Source organism: Schistocerca americana, chromosome 4 (genome assembly GCF_021461395.2).
Source record: "Schistocerca americana isolate TAMUIC-IGC-003095 chromosome 4, iqSchAmer2.1, whole genome shotgun sequence".
Classification (NCBI taxonomy): Eukaryota; Metazoa; Arthropoda; class Insecta; order Orthoptera; family Acrididae; genus Schistocerca; species Schistocerca americana.
In genome coordinates, this window is record NC_060122.1 from 149,854,742 (window position 1) to 149,874,151 (window position 19,410).

The following is a 19,410-nucleotide window of genomic DNA, read 5'->3' on the forward strand; positions in this document are numbered from 1 at the left end:
TTGTTTGTTTGTCTTCCATGAAAAAGTCAAGGTCACTCATATTTTAGTTGCTGTTCAAATGACTCTAAGCACTATGGGACTTAACACCTGAGGTCATCAGTTCCCTAGACTTAGAACTAATTAGACCTAACTAACCTCAGGACATCACACACATCCATCCCCGAGGCAAGATTCTAACCTGCGACTGTAGCAGCAGCGCGGTTCCGGACTGAAGCGCCTAGAACTGCAAGGCTACAGTGGCTAGCTTAGTTGATGTGGATCTGACTTCCACCACTCACGTCACTGTGGAAAGCTACTAGTCAGTCAGTTGTATGAGCATTTCTGAGTGACTTTCTAAGTAAAGTTGATCATGTTAACGAGATAACCAAAGTAAATTTGACGATGTTGATAAAGTAAAAAAGTTAGTTTGAAGGTGTAAATGAACTGCCTGTGCTGGCGTAAGCTGGCCCCAGCACATCAGGCAGCAAAGAGGTTGCGAGAAGATCGATAGAAGCCAACGACAGACTCGCAGGAAACGTGCTGCCAATGCCCTCTCGGCCACCAGTATTTAGATCGCCAGCGCGGACTGGAGGGCCAGTCTGTTGCACCGAGTGAGTTCCAGTCTGTCATCCCGGAGCCACCGAGTTGGAGTTGCAGTTACAGCCTCTAGCTAGAATCAGGCAGCACATAGGGAGCAGAATAGTGTTCATCTCGGACTTGTACTTCACCAGTAGAGAGGCTAGCATGGACTATTGCAGAGAGCTTGTATCACAATGACTTTTAATCCAGTTTACATATGCATGCAGTTTGTGTTATGGAAGGAGGATACTGGTTACCAAACAGCATCCTCACCTTGCTCCCTTGGTACACGTCTATAGAGACAACGAGACAACATAAAACAGGCAACTGATTTGAAGTCTTTACCTCCGGTTTTAGTACTGAACAGTCAGCTTTCATTGGATAAGATATGGTCAAAATATATGGGTATAAGTGTTAATAAGATCACATAACCGATCCAGCAAATGGTACTTACTTGTACACAATTTTTCCTGTGTGTTTAGAACCATATAGAATGGAAAACGTGGTACACCCAAACGCAGTTGAGGCTGACACACTTAAAATAAAGAGTGTAAAGGAATGCTTCATATACATCACATCAGGAAGCTCAGGCAACAACAGAGTTATAGAGAATGATAATTTGTCTTAAATGAAAAGTTTTGAATTTTATTTATTTCCATATGAATTTTGAATAATGTTTTTTGATATTCACATGGCAGTAAGCCCAAAGCCCATGTAAACATTGTACCATGGGTGTTTAATCGCATGAGAATTTTCGTAGAAACTTAAGAAAGTGTTGGAAATGAAACTAGGATGGAAGTAAAGGATGAAAACCACGCAAAGGTGGTAAGATGTAAGTATAAGTAAACATATAAGTAAATAAAGAGAGAGAGAGAGACTGAGAGACAGATAGGTATGACAATGATTAAGATGCTATCATGTGAAGTTTTTCTTACGTACTAAGCAATATGTATGTGCATATATATCATTTTGTCATTTTGTATGTAAAATCTATACTTTTGTCAATAACTATTGTGCTGCGACTTTTTTAAAAATAATACATTACAGAAGAAAATGCTTGTACTAATTACTGGTGCTTTCTGGGAACAGAGAAGAGCTGCAGGATCCAACAATGACAGCTGTAAAAATGTATTCTGATCCAACTTTCGTTATGAGTGAAATGGTAGGTTAAAAGGAGAGTGGATACAATCTAGGCTAGATAGTATCAACTTTTGTGGTGACATCAGGTTTGACTAACATTTCAGATCATTCTACAGGCAGATAGCGATTCATGGGGACGATAGCCACCCAATGAATTAAAACAAGTGGGTTGTATCTGGTGCTGGAATTAGATAGCAGTACACGATTTAGTATTTTTGCAACATTGAAGTAATTGTGATTTATTTAAAATTTGTGTGGTAGTAATGAGCCATGTGTCATGGTTATAGGGTAGTTCAACGTCTCAAGGATCCATGAATTAACCATTTGTAACGTAAACTGTTTTGTGTAACATGATACTTTGAACCTATCATGAGTCTTGTTTATTTTGTTTCAATGTGAGGCTTATCTTAAGAGGTCCAACTTGTGAAATAAAGTGTGTAAATAAAATGTATCTATGTATATTTTCCATATGATGATGTCAAACTATTTCATCTGTGTGCTTTCATTTATCAAAGCAGGGGGTGGATGGCATGACTGAGACACTATCGCACTATGTATGGGCAGACTGACTGATTAGCTGTGGATGATGCCACCAAACTCTTTGGCCTTGCTGTAGAATATGGAGGACACTGAGTCTGCCTGTCAGACCTGAACCCAGTATGTAATGAGGTGCTAGCTGCATTATTAGCCTGAGCTGTGGAGGATATAGTCCTTTGTCCCTCCATAAGACTTCAGAAAGTATGCAGTGTCTACAGCATGTCGAGAACTGTTTCACATACAGAAACACGTACAACCATTACTGCATATCTAAAACAGGTCTGTTGGGAGTTTGTTATTTACATTTCTGGACTTTGTTTAAACTTTGGAAGTCTCAAATACAAGGCGATATTTTGAATCGGTTATTATTCTCGCGCAGTCTTTGGTCAGAGTAGCTGTCTTGTCATCGCTGTTTGGCAGAGAGGAGCGCGGGAGTTCTTTCGTTCGAGGAGAGATGAGTCAGGCGCCGAGAAGAGGACTCTTGGCATTGCAGACGTAAAGTTAAGTGCCTCTGTGTTTAAGTAAAACAGAGGAGAAAGAATCGATTAGCGATTTAGAATGGAATGAGATGTAACGAGATTAGAGGAATGAAGGTAATAGTTTTTTAGTTGTATTGCAGTCGCGCGTAGTTTCGAACCATTGTTGAATGAGATGTTCATATTAGGGAACTTCACATTTTTCGTAAAAGATTGAGTAATTTTCACTGTAAGCTGTTTTTCGTGTTTATTAATTATTTGTCTAACATTTATGGGAGTAAGAGATTGATTTCAGTGTTGCCCTTTGTCACTGTTAATGAGTGTTGTAACATGAATTTCATGCATATAATAATATATCAGCTAATCTGAAAACAATTAGTTAAACAAATATTTCACCTAAGAGCATTGTCCACATCCTTGATCCAAATCATTTTTATTTAAAGAGTGTTTCACTCAATGATGTGTATAAAAATGTTTACTTGTTGTCTGGAGCATTGCACTAAGCCCTCAGCATTATAGTTAGAAATTTGCAGCTGGCGCATGGAGAGAAGCAAGCACCGTGTTTGCAAGCAGTTATGTTATGATGTAAGATATATTCATTTCAGGATCAATTTGCTACAAAAATTATCAACGTATAGGGACCATTTCTTGAATAACATTATTAGACATATCATTAATGCACGGGAACCACTTTGTTTAATGAAAGAGATTAATAGTAAAGTTCAGGATTTAATCAGTTTGCACACTTTTTTTTAGAAAGATTACAATACAGGACCAAATTCACGTTGTATTGTTGCAGGCAGTAGTGGTACAGGGTACCCTCTGCCACATAGTGTACAGTGGCTTCCGGAGTGTCTGTGTATGTGTATATTTGCTTGCTCTCACTGTTGGAAACGCACAAAGTCACAGCAAAGTTACAACCAACCAACCAAACAAGCAAGTAAGAGTTCAAAAAATCAAACAAAAACAACATAACGTTAAAGGAAACTTTCACTTGGTGACAGCTCTGTTCGGTTCGGGCGTCGGGGAATCTTGGTGAATTTTGTGGTCAGACATGTGCACTGCTATGTGTAACATTTTGTTCGTAATAACTTTTTGCGCTTCACTTATAAATTAATCATTTGTGTTTTATTTCCCATATGAGTCAACATACTTACTTTTGACAATTTATCTTCTTGTGACTATTGTTCTTTATCGCGATGACGCGTTAAGATGGTAAACAGTAGTTCTCAGACCAGTAATGTTCAGCCATTAGCTACGTCAACAAAAAATAATACCGCGATTTCCGACGAATTATTGTATCCTATTTTAGAAAGTCAGACAAACTCGGCAATGCAAGATGTAGATTCTACCCTCACAGACGGGCTCGTTCCAACAAATATGCAAATGTTACCGAATTCAGATAGCAATGTGTTTGCAAGACTAAATATTTCTTTCGTGAGTGATGTATCTGTTTCACCTTTACAAGTTTTAGATTCCAGACAGGAGGAATCGGTAACAACACAGACATGCAAAGAAAGGTCACAACAGAAGCAGGCAGTGAGACTACTTATAAACAATACACTCATCACACTATGATTAACGGCAGTGCTTCACAGACCAATGATTTTCGAACTATGCTTGAGATTTTACTCGCAGAAAACAACCAAATTCTAGCGGCTTAACAACAAGAAAGTAATAAAATTTTAGCGACACGTCTTGATGCAAAACAGAAGGAAAGTAACAAAATTATAGCTAGTCAGGTATCAAGTCACATTGTCTAAAAACTACGAAAGCACAGGGAAACACTTGAGAATCAGCTACAAACCACATTGACACAAAATTAAATAACATTTCTCACTATGTGGACGCGTTTACGGAAAATCAGACACAGATGCAGTCTTTATTTTCGCAAGGAGTTGTTGAAGTAGATAATTAGTTAAAACATATTAAAGAAACAACGCACAGAGAGAAAGAGTTGCTTCTCAAGAAGATAAATAAAGTAGTTCCCAGCGCTACAGTCGCAGGCCACAACGTGAAAACAATCAAGCTTTAGGAACAGACAGTCATTTGGAATAGGAAATTAATGAAGTCATCAATGACACTACGACACAACTGCAATCTCTAACAGCACAAATATAAGACATTCCTGAGAAAGCTGAAAAATTAGAACACAGACTTTTCGGATTCGACGAATTCCATATCTCAACGTAATACACCTTGAAACACTCAGTACGAAAGCTTCGAGAGGTCTTCATCACATCACCAATAAAAAACCGTTCATTGATTTTCTTGTTTTCCCAATGATGTCAACATCACACCGATATATAACGGTCACGTTGTGGCCTCAGATATTTCATTTTCTTTTGACATCAACAGGTTGTACGTAGTTAGCAGTTACGTTTTTCTACATTTTTCTTCAATTTACGTGTATGTACACATAATATTAACAGTTCTTTTAGCACCATACAATACTATAAGTGTAAGCCATGTCGTATGTTTATTTTCACTGTGTCATTATTTTAATGAAAAAGATACAATGCTTGTTACAGGGCATATACAATGACCTGTTCTAAGGTAACTGACCCAGTTCTTTACAGTGCATCATTTTACAAGCACAGGCTACGTAAAATAAGACAGCAATGATGTTTTTTCTTTAAAAACAAATGCATCACAGAGGACAAAAGTAACTTGAGAAACAATAACATCGAATTTTGCGCGTCGTAATGCATTTTCGCTTACAGGCTGACGCATAAAAGTACGCAAAAATGGATTCCAGATATAAATCTATTTCTACAGTATAACATATACTGTAAAAAAAAATCGGAGGAGATATTTAATTTCAGCGCCTTACACTGAGATATACTAACACTGTGCCATAACCAGGGTTTCTTCATTGACTGTGAGAGTTTTACTACTGGTGTCGTATGTGAAGGGAAGACTTACAAGGATTTGTTATAGATGAAGTATTTAAAGCGATGATTTATGGCTTTTTATAGTGAGGATATGATGACACAATAAGAAGTAATGATCGTGAACCTTTTATGATTATTATGCAGACATTTATGATTCATGATATGAGATATGGAATATTGATGCTAGAGATTGTGTGATGATTTTACCCTTGGTGTATGCTTTGTTGATTGTGTTTTGGTGTGTTTCTCTGATCAGAAGTATTTCTGATGGTTTGCGATAAGGTGTTATCAAACGATAATGCAAGTCTATGAATTTACAGGAAGATAAATACTTCGTTTCAACAAGATGCATTTTTTTCTCCGTTTATAGCAACGTGAAGGACTGAAGACGCTTATTTCCATGTACTTGCTTGGATGAATTTGTGACTTTGCTTGCGCTAATGGATTTTTCCTCTTTCACAGGTTAACACAATTTTTCATCTTTTTTCAGCTATAGCTAACCGATTTCATTGGAAAGACATAATTTCTTTATTAATTCATTCTGTATGTTTATTACGCCTGTTCGTAGACATTAAGTTCTCTTCTTGATACCATTTGAATTTTGCATTTTGGGTAATTATAAGTAATTGGCACGAGCGTAGGTTAAGGCTGCGTTATAACTTTTTCATTCGCTTTGTATTTTGTGACTGACAGACGACAGACAAATGTAACAATTTTTTTTCGGTAGCAGCAAAATATTATGCACATTCGTTTCTTTTCCTTCCCTTTCCGCTGTATCCTTATACACGTTTACCCGAGCATAAAAAAAAACAGTCTGCAGAAATTGCAACACGAGTAATTCATTTATACCCATGTAAAAAGTAAGAAGACATAACAATGTTTGTTTGCCTGTGGCTATTTTCAGAATGCATCGTACATGTAATGATTAATATATTTTAATGTTTCTTTCCTCTCAAGGTACGTAACAGATTTCGATTATGATTATTCTCTTTGAGATGTCACTACCGACACATATGTACAAACTGTAATCTCGATGTTCATAAGAAATGTTTGTTATTCTTTGTCATGTAATTTGAAAGTTTGCTGTATGTAGTTTTAGATAAACGTCTGATAAACGCCTTATTTTTATTTTCTTTCACTGTATTGTAACAGAATATGTGTACTTTGTAAAAGCAGCACATTCATGAACTCACTTAGAGCAACTCTCTGCACTGTGGGAAAGTTCGGCGTATTTCGAACGTTTTCTTTACCCAGGCAAGCCACATCGATTATCATCATTTTAGATGACTCCACAGACTTTTGGTGAAAATGACGTGGCAGTACCTATTGTGAGTGGCCTGGCTCTGAGTAGACACTGGCTTTATTATGGACGTTTGCTACGTCCACGGAGTTTGTTCTTAGCCGCCCCGCAAACAGTCATGATACAACACTTTCACTTGATGAGTTATTACATCATTACAAGCGCTAAAAGACGCTTCAACATGTGCTAGATTGTGAACTATAATATACACTCAAGTCAACAGCTTCATGTAGAACAACTACGCAAAGACATTGCTTTGACACATTTTTGCTACAACTAAAAGACAGTGCAATCACAGTCAATCTCGCGAACTTTTGTGCAGAATAACTACAGAAATAATAACACCATGAATGTCATTTTTTCCCACAGTTGATGACTTCATAACTAATGCACACAAATGGAATGAAAATTTTCTTTAACTTGTGCATTATTCTTTCAATGGAAACGTAACATATTCTGAGTGCACCTGAGCAGCAATGTAAGCAACAGTTGTAACTGAAATGACTTCAGTTATGACAGCGAACCGATAGTGCTGTACTGACAAGTTACTCTGTAACTGCATTATATGATATGAAGATGGGCAGCTAGCCTGAAACCGGTCATTGAAAATAAAAAAAATAGCGATCAAAGACTGAAATGACTTTAGTTATTACAGCGAACCGATAGGTCTGTACTGACAAGTTACTCTGTAACTGCAATGTATGATCTGAAGATGGGCAGCTAGCCTGAAACCGGTCATTGAAAATAAAAAATAGCGATCAAAGACTGAAATGCCATATTTTTATTTAATTTATGTGCGACTGACCACAAGTTCTAAAAGCAAAAAGCCTTTCATGACTTTTTTCTAGTGCATATATGCATCTCACATGTATGTACTGTATAGTCTGTAATTTTTTTATGTTCCTCTATGATATATTGTACTACTTCCCAGCTTACTACTACTTTTGTGTAATATTGTATAGACGAATTTTGCAGTACAATCTTAGCCGTATGCGAGTAAGAACAGAACTGATTATGAAAACAATAACTGGATTCAAGCAGTGTGCAGTAGTTGGTCTTGACTGAAGTAGGGTTAGGCAATAGCTGATAGTACTGTCGATCTATCGATAATTTAAATCTGTTGACGACCTTATTGACTACGGACAGTGCATATCACTTTTTAATTGTGTGATTGAAAATAAAAAAATCTTCAAATTTTACTACGCGTCAACTAGGTCGTGTGTAGTTTCATTTAGGAAATAGGGAATTTGGGGGGGGGGGGGTCTGGACCTCCTGGACACACACCCCCACACCCCCCGTTTGGCTATGTTCTTACTCGCACTCCATGTGATTTCTGATTTCACCAAGCGAGGTGACGCAATGGTTAGCACATTGTGCCTGCATTCGAGAGGATGACGTTTGCTGCTCGTGAGTGAGAAGGTAGTAATATTCGATGTTCTTGCACCTGTCGTGATTTAGCCTGAAAGTTACATTTTTTATCTATTTACCAGGTTTCACTAGATTTTCCCGTCAGACAACCACGTCACGATTGGTAACAAGCGCCAGTTTCTAACTTCACTTACGCTATTTGGAGCATGTTGCTGTTTATGTCCAGAATCCTCTACCAGTTATTTTAGGATCAGGTATACATTTGACTTTAATGATTATGGCGGGGTGGTTGGAGAAGCTGATAGGGATGACGTCGTAACCATAAATGTCAGATCCAATTCAGCAAGCTGCTGAATCACATCTTACACGTGCAGACCTCCAAAGACAATGGTGTTTCCCCTGTTGCATCAGCTGCTCTTAAAATGCAATTTAGGTGCTTTGCGTCTCGATGCTGAATTTCGGCGCATGGTATATAACTTTGACGAAGTCCTAGATTGAGAATAATATGTTTCCTCGGCTTTAATATAGCACTTAAATGTGTGTGTAATACCGATGTCGTCTATGCTGGCGTCTACGCTAGGCCTGTAAGTTCCCTTTTTTTAATGGAGTATCCTACAGGTTGCGATATGTACAGCTGTCTGCTCACTTATTTTTAGTGGAGTATTGCTGTTTGGTACAGCATCCCTCCATTAGCAAATATTCTCTTAAAAAACTACAACCTTCTGTGACTTGCCCCCCCCCCCCCCATACTGAAATGCAATTTGCATACAGACAATAACCATTACTCTCTCAGAGCCAAGCATTCGTATGTGTAACATAGTTGTCCACCAAGAGATAGTCTAAAATACGGCCGTCCATCAAGGGGGATGGACGGGCGTATTTTAGGCTATCTCTTGGTGGTAACTGCTGTCTGGTATCGCATCCCCTCATTAACTAATGTTCTATTAAGATTATTGTCATCTACAACGTACACCCCCTCCCCCTTTCCTGATTTTGAAATGCAATGTCATTATGAAGAAATTTAAGTGCTCCGGCAGAGAATTGAAATCGAATGTAACATAGATTTTCACCATGAGATCTATAAATGAAATTTAGTACTGAAGAATAACTAGTGATATACTTGAGCAATGGAATCCGTTGCCTAACACAGCTTACATGCAAAATTCTTCGATTCTCTCTTTTCCGGTTTTGTCAGAGTCCATTATTCACTATCATATAATTCTGTGCTCTAGGAGTACATTCTCAGAAATTTCCTCCTGAAACTGTGGCCTATGTTTGATACTAGTAGACTTAGTTCGATCAGGAATGCCCTTATACCTGTGCTAGACTGTTCTTTATGCCATTTTTGCTTCTGCATTTATATATATACTCCATAAGCCACCTTACGGTGTGTGGCGGACAGCACTTTGTGTACCGGTGTCACTTCCCCCTTCTCCTGTTCTTATTTCACAGGAGAAACGATTTCTAATAAGTCTCTGTGTGGGTTCGAATCCCTCTAACTCCGTCATGTGTTGTTTTGCTTCCGTGGCAGCAGACTTACAGTACTTAACTTCAGCTACTCCGTAGTCTCTATGTTTGACGTTAAGTTTACCGTTAATCTCATTTCCGCTACTCCTCGTTACTTTCATTTTTCTCCGGTTGACTTTCAGTCCGTATTGTGCACTCATTGGACTTGTAATTCTTCACTTTCTCTGAGAATAGTTGTGTCGTCCGTTAATGTTACCATTTATATGCTGTTACTCTGAACTTTTGATCCCACTCTTGAACTTTCTAGGCAGATTCAAACCTCTACGAATCCTAAATTTCGCGACATCACCACACTGTTCAGCCCAAACAAAAATCATCTACATTAACCATATATGACAGTAGTATCTGTCAATGGCCGGGAAGCCGTATTTTAACTGTATATGACGGTAGTATCTGTTCCGAAAGAACAGTTACCGTTGATGACCATGCAGCTTTGCTAGAATGAAATGATAATTAAATGGACACCCTAGCTGCCAGTCGTGTTCCGGCACTCGGCCAGTGCACATCGCGCGGTGACGGGCGGTAGCGCGGGCCAGTGTTTACGTCGCGAGCAGTGCTGAGGTGGAGAACTGACCAGCGTGTGCGAGCGCTGTTAACGCTTGTTTCTGTATAACTGTTGTAAGTAAGATGTCGACAATTAATAGAGCGAACAGCGTTCAGTGTGTTTTCGATCGCGCAGCCTTGCGACCGACGGCGTTTGAAATTCATGAGTGGATCTTTGAGGATTTGAAATTGCCTGAATATATAGTCGACACGTTCCAGTTGGACTTTGTGCAGTACTCGTTATTTATCAAATTTATTTCGAGTGACACTTATGAGAAATTCGTTGAGGAGCATGTTGGTGTGAGACCATGCCGTCATAATGATGGCAGTATAAGTAATGTCCAAATCGTGCCTTCGGGATACGGAGTCAGAACCGTCAGTGTATTTAATGTGCCACCTGAGTGCCCTAATGAACTGATTGCACGTTCTCTGTCACTGTACGGCGCTGTTTTGTCAGTTACAAACGAAAAATGGTCGAGTGCATATCGCTACCAAGTTAACAGCGGGGTGCGAAGTGTACGTGTAGACTTAAAAAAGCATATACCTTCGTATGTTGCCATTGGCGGCTGTCGTGCACAGGTAACTTACATTGGACAACCCCCTACCTGTTCGATCTGCCATTCAACAGAAGATCTGCGGATGAACTGTACACGTCGACGTCCATTTCAACTTCCACGGGAACGTCCTGCAGACGGTAGTGAAAAGCTTGTTCCACTATTGAGTGAGGTAGTCGCGGGAACATGATATCGAGGCGGAGATACCAGTTCAGGTGGAATGCAGTGCCAAAGACATTCGCGGTAGGACGGACGTCGATTCGGCACCGTCATCCTCACCGGGGCAGTTACCGCTGGATACCAACGATGCGCAAGCCACCTCTGAAACTAAGCCGTGTGAGGTACAGGAGCGGGTGCAGATCAGTTTGCCTGAACCACCCCTATCGGTAGAGACTGCTGCAGACACGAAGAAAGGCCGCCGAAGGAGAAGCAAAGGGAATAGTAGCAGATGATTTGAGACCCGTACTCATGTCAGAAAGTGGCAGCGAGACTGAACCTCAATCTTCTTGCTCCGTGCGCTGCGAGGACACCGCGAGGCAAGAACGCGTTCGTGAACAAACCAAACACCTGAAGGCACTACTGAGCGCTGAGAGGGAACAGAGCACCGTAACGGCTAAGAGGAAGAGCGAGCAGAGCAGCGAGCAGCTGCAGCAGAGCTCCCACAGGAACTCGCTGACGTCAGTCGCAGCCCCGCGTGGTGGCCAGGCGGATGCGACCACGGTGACAGACTCAGCTGGCGGTGGCGGGCAGAGCGGCGCGCGCACCGCGAAGCACCCCGACAGCAATGAGCCGTGGTGGCAGCAGAACGAGGAGATGCAGCAGTAGCTGCTCTCGCGCATGGCCATCTCGCTGCGACCTTCCCCTCCGTGACCCGTTACTGGTTTTGACATTTCGTTTCGTACTCCAAACGTTACCAACGAGTTTGGTTCAAAGCCGGCGAGAAGGACGATCCAAAACTCAGAGCTCATTGTCCTCTGAACCATCATGTGTGACAGCCAAACCTACAACATTACCACACTTAACGTCAAACGTCAATAGAATTCAAAGTGCGGTGAAACTCCGTTCGCTAACTGATTTCTTGTATGGTACCAGCATTGACATTGCCCTCATACAGGAGATAGTCACAGTCTTAGAAGTGCCCGGTTACGTTCTTATTGATGACATCAATCTCCAGGATGCTGTAGGCATTGCGCGACGGTATACCCTTTACGGATGTGCAGCGGCTGCCCAGTGGTCGTGGCATTTCTCCGAGTGAATGGTGTGCAGATTGTTAACGTGTACGCCCCCTCAGGTAGCACTCATAAGAGAGATCGTTCAAAATTTTATAAAAACGAGGTTCCCATTCTTCTTAGCGCTTATCGTGCACATCTCATCCATGGTGGTGACTTCAATTGTGTGCTTAACGACAGAGACCAAACTCCTAACACGGACAGATGTATCGAACTTGAACATTTAATTCATGGCATGCGTCTTCACGCTACATGGGAACAACTGCACGGTGAACGGGTAGCGTACACCTTCGTAACCAGTCATTCTGCCAGTCGGCTGGATAGGATCTGTGTGTCCGATGCCCTCCAGCGACACACTGTGAACTGTGACATAGCTCCTGTCAACATCTCCGACCATTGTGCATATCAGTGTTACCTTAACCTACAACGTCAGCAAATTTACCGCGGGAAGGGCTACTGGAAATTGAATGTCAGCCTTCTGCAGGTATGGTCTCGCGGTTCTAGGCGCGCAGTCCGGAACCGCGCGACTGCTACGGTCGCAGGTTCGAATCCTGCCTCGGGCATGGGTGTGTGTGATGTCCTTAGGTTAGTTAGGTTTAAGTAGTTCTAAGTTCTAGGGGACTGATGACCACAGCTGTTAAGTCCCATAGTGCTCAGAGCCATTTGAACCATTTGAACCTTCTGCAGGATGCCCAACTTGAAGAGGAGGTGAACATAACGTGGCAACAGCTCCAGCGGCACCGACGTCGTTACTCTAGCGTTCTACAGTGGTGGATTCAGTGTGCTAAGCCTAAATTACGCCTCACCCTCATGAGCTACGCCCGACAAAAAAGCTTTTGGCAGAAACAGAGTATTGAATTTTATTATCGCTGTTTGAGAGAACTGTACAGTCGCACTAACAATCCTTCTCGCGATATCGACGTAAAGATCAAACGATATAAAGCGAAAATCACGGCGATACAACGTCAACGAATGCAAGGCATCATCGTGCGAGCCCACCCCAAGGACGTTGCCACCGAAGAACGGGCCTCTCTGTACCACATCCTGAGAACGATGTAACGGTGTAAAGCCATGTTGATTGAAGCCGTCATTGATGACGCTGAGAATACCATCACGAAGCAACATGACATCATCTCGCACGTCTACGACTATTATAGTCAACTTTACAAGAAGCAACCCGTTGATGAACACTCGTGCGACGATTTTCTTAGGACCTTGAGCTGTCGCTTGTCACAACAGGATAATGCAAAGCTGGAATCTGTTTTCACAGAGGACGAAATCCGACTGGCGGTCCACAGTGCAAAGAAAGGGAAATCACCAGGACCCGATGGTCTCAGCGCTGAGTTTTACCAGCGGTACTGGAACCTCCTCGGTCCGACACTCCTCGAGATAGCGAATGAACTCTGGCACCTGGAAGTCATACCCAAGGCATTTACGGAAGGTATCATCCTGCCCTTACCGAAAAAAGGGAACAGCAGGAAAGTCGAATACATGCGACCCATCACACTCCTGAATGCCGATTTCAAAATCGTCCCCAGATCGATTAAGCTAAGGATGCAAACCGTTATGTACAAGGTTTTAGGCAGTTACCAGTACAGTGCAGTGTCAGGCCGAAGTGCAATCTCAGCTGCCTGCGATTTGAGGGACATCATCTGTTCATATGCTAACACCAATGGACAGGGCGCTCTGATCTTTCTATATTTTGAGAAGGCTTATGACCGTGTACGTCATGATTTCCTCCTTAAAAGCATGAAGAAACTAGGATTTGGACCTCATCTCATAGAATTAATTCGCAAACTTACTACAAACTCCTCTTCACGGATTCTCATTAATGGCCATTTTACAAAAGAAGTTTCCATTGAGCAATTCATCCGCCAAAGATGTCCTCTGTCAATGATTTTGTACGCCATTGCAGTAGAGCCGCTACTGAACAACTTAGTGCATAGTGGGATCGGGCTTAGCGTCGAATCTGTCACTATCCCATGCATTGCGTATGCTGACGATATATGCGTAACTGTGTCATCATCGCAACAACTTCTGTCGGCAGAAACTCTTCTACAAACATTCACGTTTCTTTCAGGAGCATTACTCAATAGAACTAAAACCACAGCTTTGCAGATCGGTGGCGGTATCGGAGACATATCCCATGTTACCTGGTGCAAGGTAAAGGATTATCACACAACCCTCGGTGCTACCTTTGGGGCCAAACCAGACAAATTGCTGACGAAGAACTGGTCACACACGCTTAATAAATTACGTGCTGCTTTGATACTTCACTCCGACCGCGACTTGAACATACTACAGAAAGTTAAGACCATCGAGATCGCCATTACGAGCAAGATGAATTATTTGGCGCAAATTCTTCCAATCTTCGACCATCTAGCCAAGAGTATACAACAAGCGTTATGTTGGTTTCTTTTTAGGGGGCATATTTTTGAAGTTCAATTCGATACCTTAACCTTACCTTCGTCCGAAGGTGGCCTTAACCTCATTAAAGTACACAAAAAATGTGTCACCCTGCCCTTAAATCGCATCAGGAAGGAGTTTCGTACCAGGAGGACCAGTATCATCAGAAACCTTGTTCAGCGGTGGAAGCCTCATAGCTTTGACCCACCCGTTAATATCGCCGGCGTTCCACTTTCTTACCGACATGTGCGACTGTACTACATGGAAATGAGCTACATTCGACACAACATCGTCGATAACGGAAGCCTGACGAACAGGAAGCTTTATGATCTTCTCATGACAACAAATCACAGGAATCGTCTCGAAGAAAAACATCCACATACACATTGAAGTATAGTATGGCAGAATGTGCACAGCGACATGTTACCATCACGCGTCACAGCCGACTAGTATCTCACAGTCAACGATAAAGTAGCAACGAATGAAAAGCTACATAAAATAGGCCTTCATCCAACGCCCAACTGTGACGCATGCGGAAGAGTCGATACGCTTATTCATAGGTTCACGTGCGGACATGCAGAAGAAATTACAACATTTCTTCGTCAACGATTGTCAGTGATAGACCGTACGACGCCCGGTGGTATAGACCTTTAAGAGATCATTCAGCCACAAAAACTGAGATATCCACGAGCAAAAAACAACGCTGCAACGTGGATCATGGGCCACACAGCATCGTTTATTATGCAGATTAGGCATGCTATTTTCCTAGACTATTATTCTTACATAGAAATTGAACACTTTAAAATAAGCCAACATTGTGACTACAGGAGGATATTTGGAAATATGCTGAAAATCATAATTAACGGTTAAATGCTTCAAATACAATATTTTGGATAGCAAAGGTTGCCAGTTACCTGTATGTATGAATCCTATTTGCTTCCTGGGACTTTAGTTCTTGTCAGACTTTTAAGATACTATTCAGATGCTCACCAATGCAGAAGGCATTTATTCTTTCCCATTTTCGTCTTAACATTTTCCTTCTCTCGCAGAGCATCGGAGCAACTTCCCTTCAACAATTAAGTGATAGTCTTTTGAGCACCATAAAATTTCCTGTTTACTACTTCCTTAAAAAAAAAAAAAAAAAAAAAAAAAAAAAAAAAAAAACCTCAAGAAGACATTTCATTTCTTATATTGCGCAACGGCAGCCTAGAAATGATGTGTACTATGTTCATTCTATTCTCATTACAAATCGGAGCAAATGCTTATTTTCCCTTCCTTAAAAGAAAAGAAAAAAAGCTGCAAACAGGCGTTGATAAACTTCATTGGGGACATGGGGAGATCCCGGGTTCGAGTCCCAGTCGGGGCACACATTTTCAACATGTCCCCAATGAAGTATATCAACGCCTGTTTGCAGCTAGGGTGTCCATTTAATTATCACTTCATTCTAGCAAGGCTGCGTGGTCATCAACAGTAACTGTATTTACGGAACAGATACTACCGTCATATATAGTTAAAATACGGCTTCCCGGCCATTGACCTTCTTGTGCGAACGCACACACTATGCCCGAACTCGTACCGAACTTGGTAGATTAATCTGCCACGATTAATGAGTATGATGGGCAAACATCTATTAGGCGCACTACGAATATAGTGGTGTGGACATGTTGGGAGTGTGGGTCTCACGGGGAGCGTGCAAGGGATAAGTCCCTGCAGGCGCTCGATCCTCTGTGCCGTCTGTAGCTCAGATGGATAGAGCGTCTGCCATGTAAGCAGGAGATCCCGGGTTCGAGTCCCGGTCGGGGCACATGTTTTCAACATGTCCCAAATGAAGTGTATCAACGCCTGTTTGCAGCTAGGGTGTCCATTTAATTATCATTTCATCCACATTAAGCTTATACAGTCATACGATGAGATCTAATGTATGCAGGAGGTGTTGATGTTGACAACTGGATTACAACGCTTTTGCCAGAGTGGCCAGTCCCCTCCTGGGAGACTGTGCAGAAAGCCCCACTCACCTGGTCCTTGAGGTGGTGCGCTGTCGAGCAGTAGAGGTACAGCTGGATCCCCAACACTGGAAGAGCTGCCCAGCACTTCATGGCGGCTGCGTTGTCCGTGCTCTGCGGAAACACCAAACACACACTCGCCACACTATTTCTGTGCGAAAATCATTAAGGATTAACTAGGTCCTTCATTTAAAGCACAGCCTTCAGTATTCACTGAGTCCAAGGGCGTAAAAAGCTCTAAAACTGGATGGAGCTGTGAGGGGTACCTAGGGACTGGGAAAAGGCGCAGGTGATTCCCGTTTTCAAGCGTTTTATGATCCCGTGATATGGCGTTATGAATTCTGCAGACAGAGACATTGTGCAACTCAACTGTTCACACATGAGATCCAGAGCCTTTCAGACATGGGTGCCCAGGTTGATGACGTGTTCTTGATTTCAGCAAGGCGTTTGATACAGTTAAACACTACCGTTTACTGAACAAAATACGAGCTTACCGAAAGTCAGACCTGACTTTTGACTGGATCAGAGACTTCCTTGCTCAGAGAACTCAACACGTCGCTCTTAACGGAACGATTTCACAGTCTGTAAAGGTAATTTCAGGAGTACCCCAAGGAAGTGTGATAGGACCGTTACTGTTTAAAATGCATATAACATACGATCTAGTGGACGTCGGGCCTAGTGATCTAGTGGTAAGGCGCATGCTTGGAAACTGAGGGTTCGCGGAATGGAATCCCGGCCAGATCACGGAAATTTTCAGTCTGCCTTTAATTTAGCCTCATCTTACAACGATGTGATTAGTCACCAGGAACGATACGTGCCACAGATTCCATTTTAAACCGCAGGTCCGCTTTCCTCAGGAAAGATGCCAATTGAACTGGACGTCCCTGCCTACAGTCACAATATTCTGCACTGGTTGGACCATCCCAGAGGCAAGTCGCTCCCCTTGGACTCAGATGACGTGATGTAAAATGCTGTCAGTTTATAACAAAATCTTTGTGCCAAACACTTGATATAAATTTTCAGACAAAATTGTACCGAGAGTGATATTACACAGAGCAAATAAAATAAACAACCTTTAGGGATAATGAGGAATGTAAACTAATGATTAATTCACTTAACAAAGAACGTGAAACCTCCCCTTGGAAAAATTTATGAATTACTGTGCTGGTAAACCCCTTACGTTATTTGATTTTCAAACAGCTGAGCAAAACTGAACGTACTCAGACATTTCTCTCTTTACTTGTTCTGATCATCACTAAACTGACACACAACATTTTTAGCGCAACGCAATCTGACTTTCAATAATCCCTACAAAAGAATGGCCCTCACTAACAACAACCTATACCTTTCATGATTCAGGTAGCTCATAAAAATCTTCGTTACTCGAACTACTGCAATACAGCGAGCGCCAATACTGCCAGCTACATAAAAGATGCTAAATACTGAAGGCACTAACTTCTGATAGGCGTAGTTAGCAAATGAAAGATTTTGATAGAGAACAGACAATGTATTTACCTTAATAATATTCAAAAGTCATCACACACACACACACACATATATATATATATATATATCAGTTCATGATATACAGTATTACAAATTTACTCATTCTGATGGACACACGTCCAGATCGTCCGCTCTCAAAATTCTGCCATCTCTCTCCCCACATCCACCACTGCTGGCGGCTCACCTGCAACTGCGCAACGCTACGCACTGTTCACATCCAACTGTCCAACTCTACAATAGCAAATATTCCAACATTGCAAACCAGCCACAGACTTCACACAGCACAGTCAGTGATTTTCAGTTAGAGCGCTATGTGGCGAGTAACGAAGATTTTTGTGAGGTAAGCGATTCATGGAAGGTATAGGTTATTGTTAGTCAGGGCCATTGTTTTGTAGGGATTATTGAAAGTCAGATTGCGTTGCGCTAAAAATATTGTTTGTCAGTTCAGTGTCGATCAGAATAAGTAAAGAAAGAAATGTCTGAGTACGTTCAGTTCTACTCAGCTATTTGAAAATCAACTAACTCCAGAGGTTTATCAGCACAGTTATACATAAGGGGATGTTTCAAACAGAATAGTCATTGTACAAATCATTGACGAAAATAAACGACTCCCGACGTATTGGTCACAGGATACCGTCTCCTCCCTAAGAAGTAACCCAGTCTCCAACCGGAATCATAAAAGGAGTCGAGAACAGTGCTCTTGCGGAGGTATAGAGCCCATGTGTTCTCGTAGAGCTGTCCCAAGTGCTTCCCCAGAGGTGCCAAACCAGAACGCCCTCAACGAGCTGTCACCTCTCTCCACTCGCCACAGTTCGAATAAACTGTCCTTCGCCAATCGCAAGGCTCTGTTAATATCTGGTCAACGAAAATAACAAACTGCCTAACTCCCCTCCTAAGAAATGTTTTATCAACCAGCGAAAGGCTTGTGTTTCCGTAAGCACAGTTGCTAAAAATTAAGTGCAAAATTTCCACCCCCTTAAATATTTTTATTTTAGCCAATACACGATTCTCACACATCTGTAATTCTTAGAAAATGGTAGTTTTTTAGGGGCAGCCAATGGAGCTCTTTTTCTGTATTTTCCACGAGCTGAGAGGTCGTTCTCCCAGTGTAAAGGAGGCGCCTGGCTGACTGCACATCGCCTACACAAGGGGAGAAAATAAATTCTACAGCAAAGTCAGCTATTCATTTCCACGAAAAAATAGAGCTTTTTATCTGTTCTCTAGAAAGACTTCCGACCACAGCAAAAACTGTATAGCTGAACAGCTGTGGCTTGCAAGTTTTCATCGTGGTTCATAAACGTGCACTCAAAGATTGTGCCGACGCACTCTACATCTACATCTACATTGATACTCCGCAAGCCACCCAACG

The 19,410-nt window shown here is 41.7% G+C and overlaps 1 protein-coding gene across 1 annotated transcript in view; it reads right to left on the minus strand.

Moving 5' to 3' along the window:
* Positions 1-19,410, minus strand: part of LOC124613314 (odorant receptor 43a-like) — a 75,772-nt gene that overhangs the window by 15,542 nt on the left and 40,820 nt on the right. Inside the window, exon 3 of the mRNA XM_047142010.1 lies at positions 16,548-16,649. Coding sequence (XP_046997966.1) covers positions 16,548-16,649 — 102 coding nt within the window. The remainder of the gene's footprint in view (positions 1-16,547; positions 16,650-19,410) is intronic.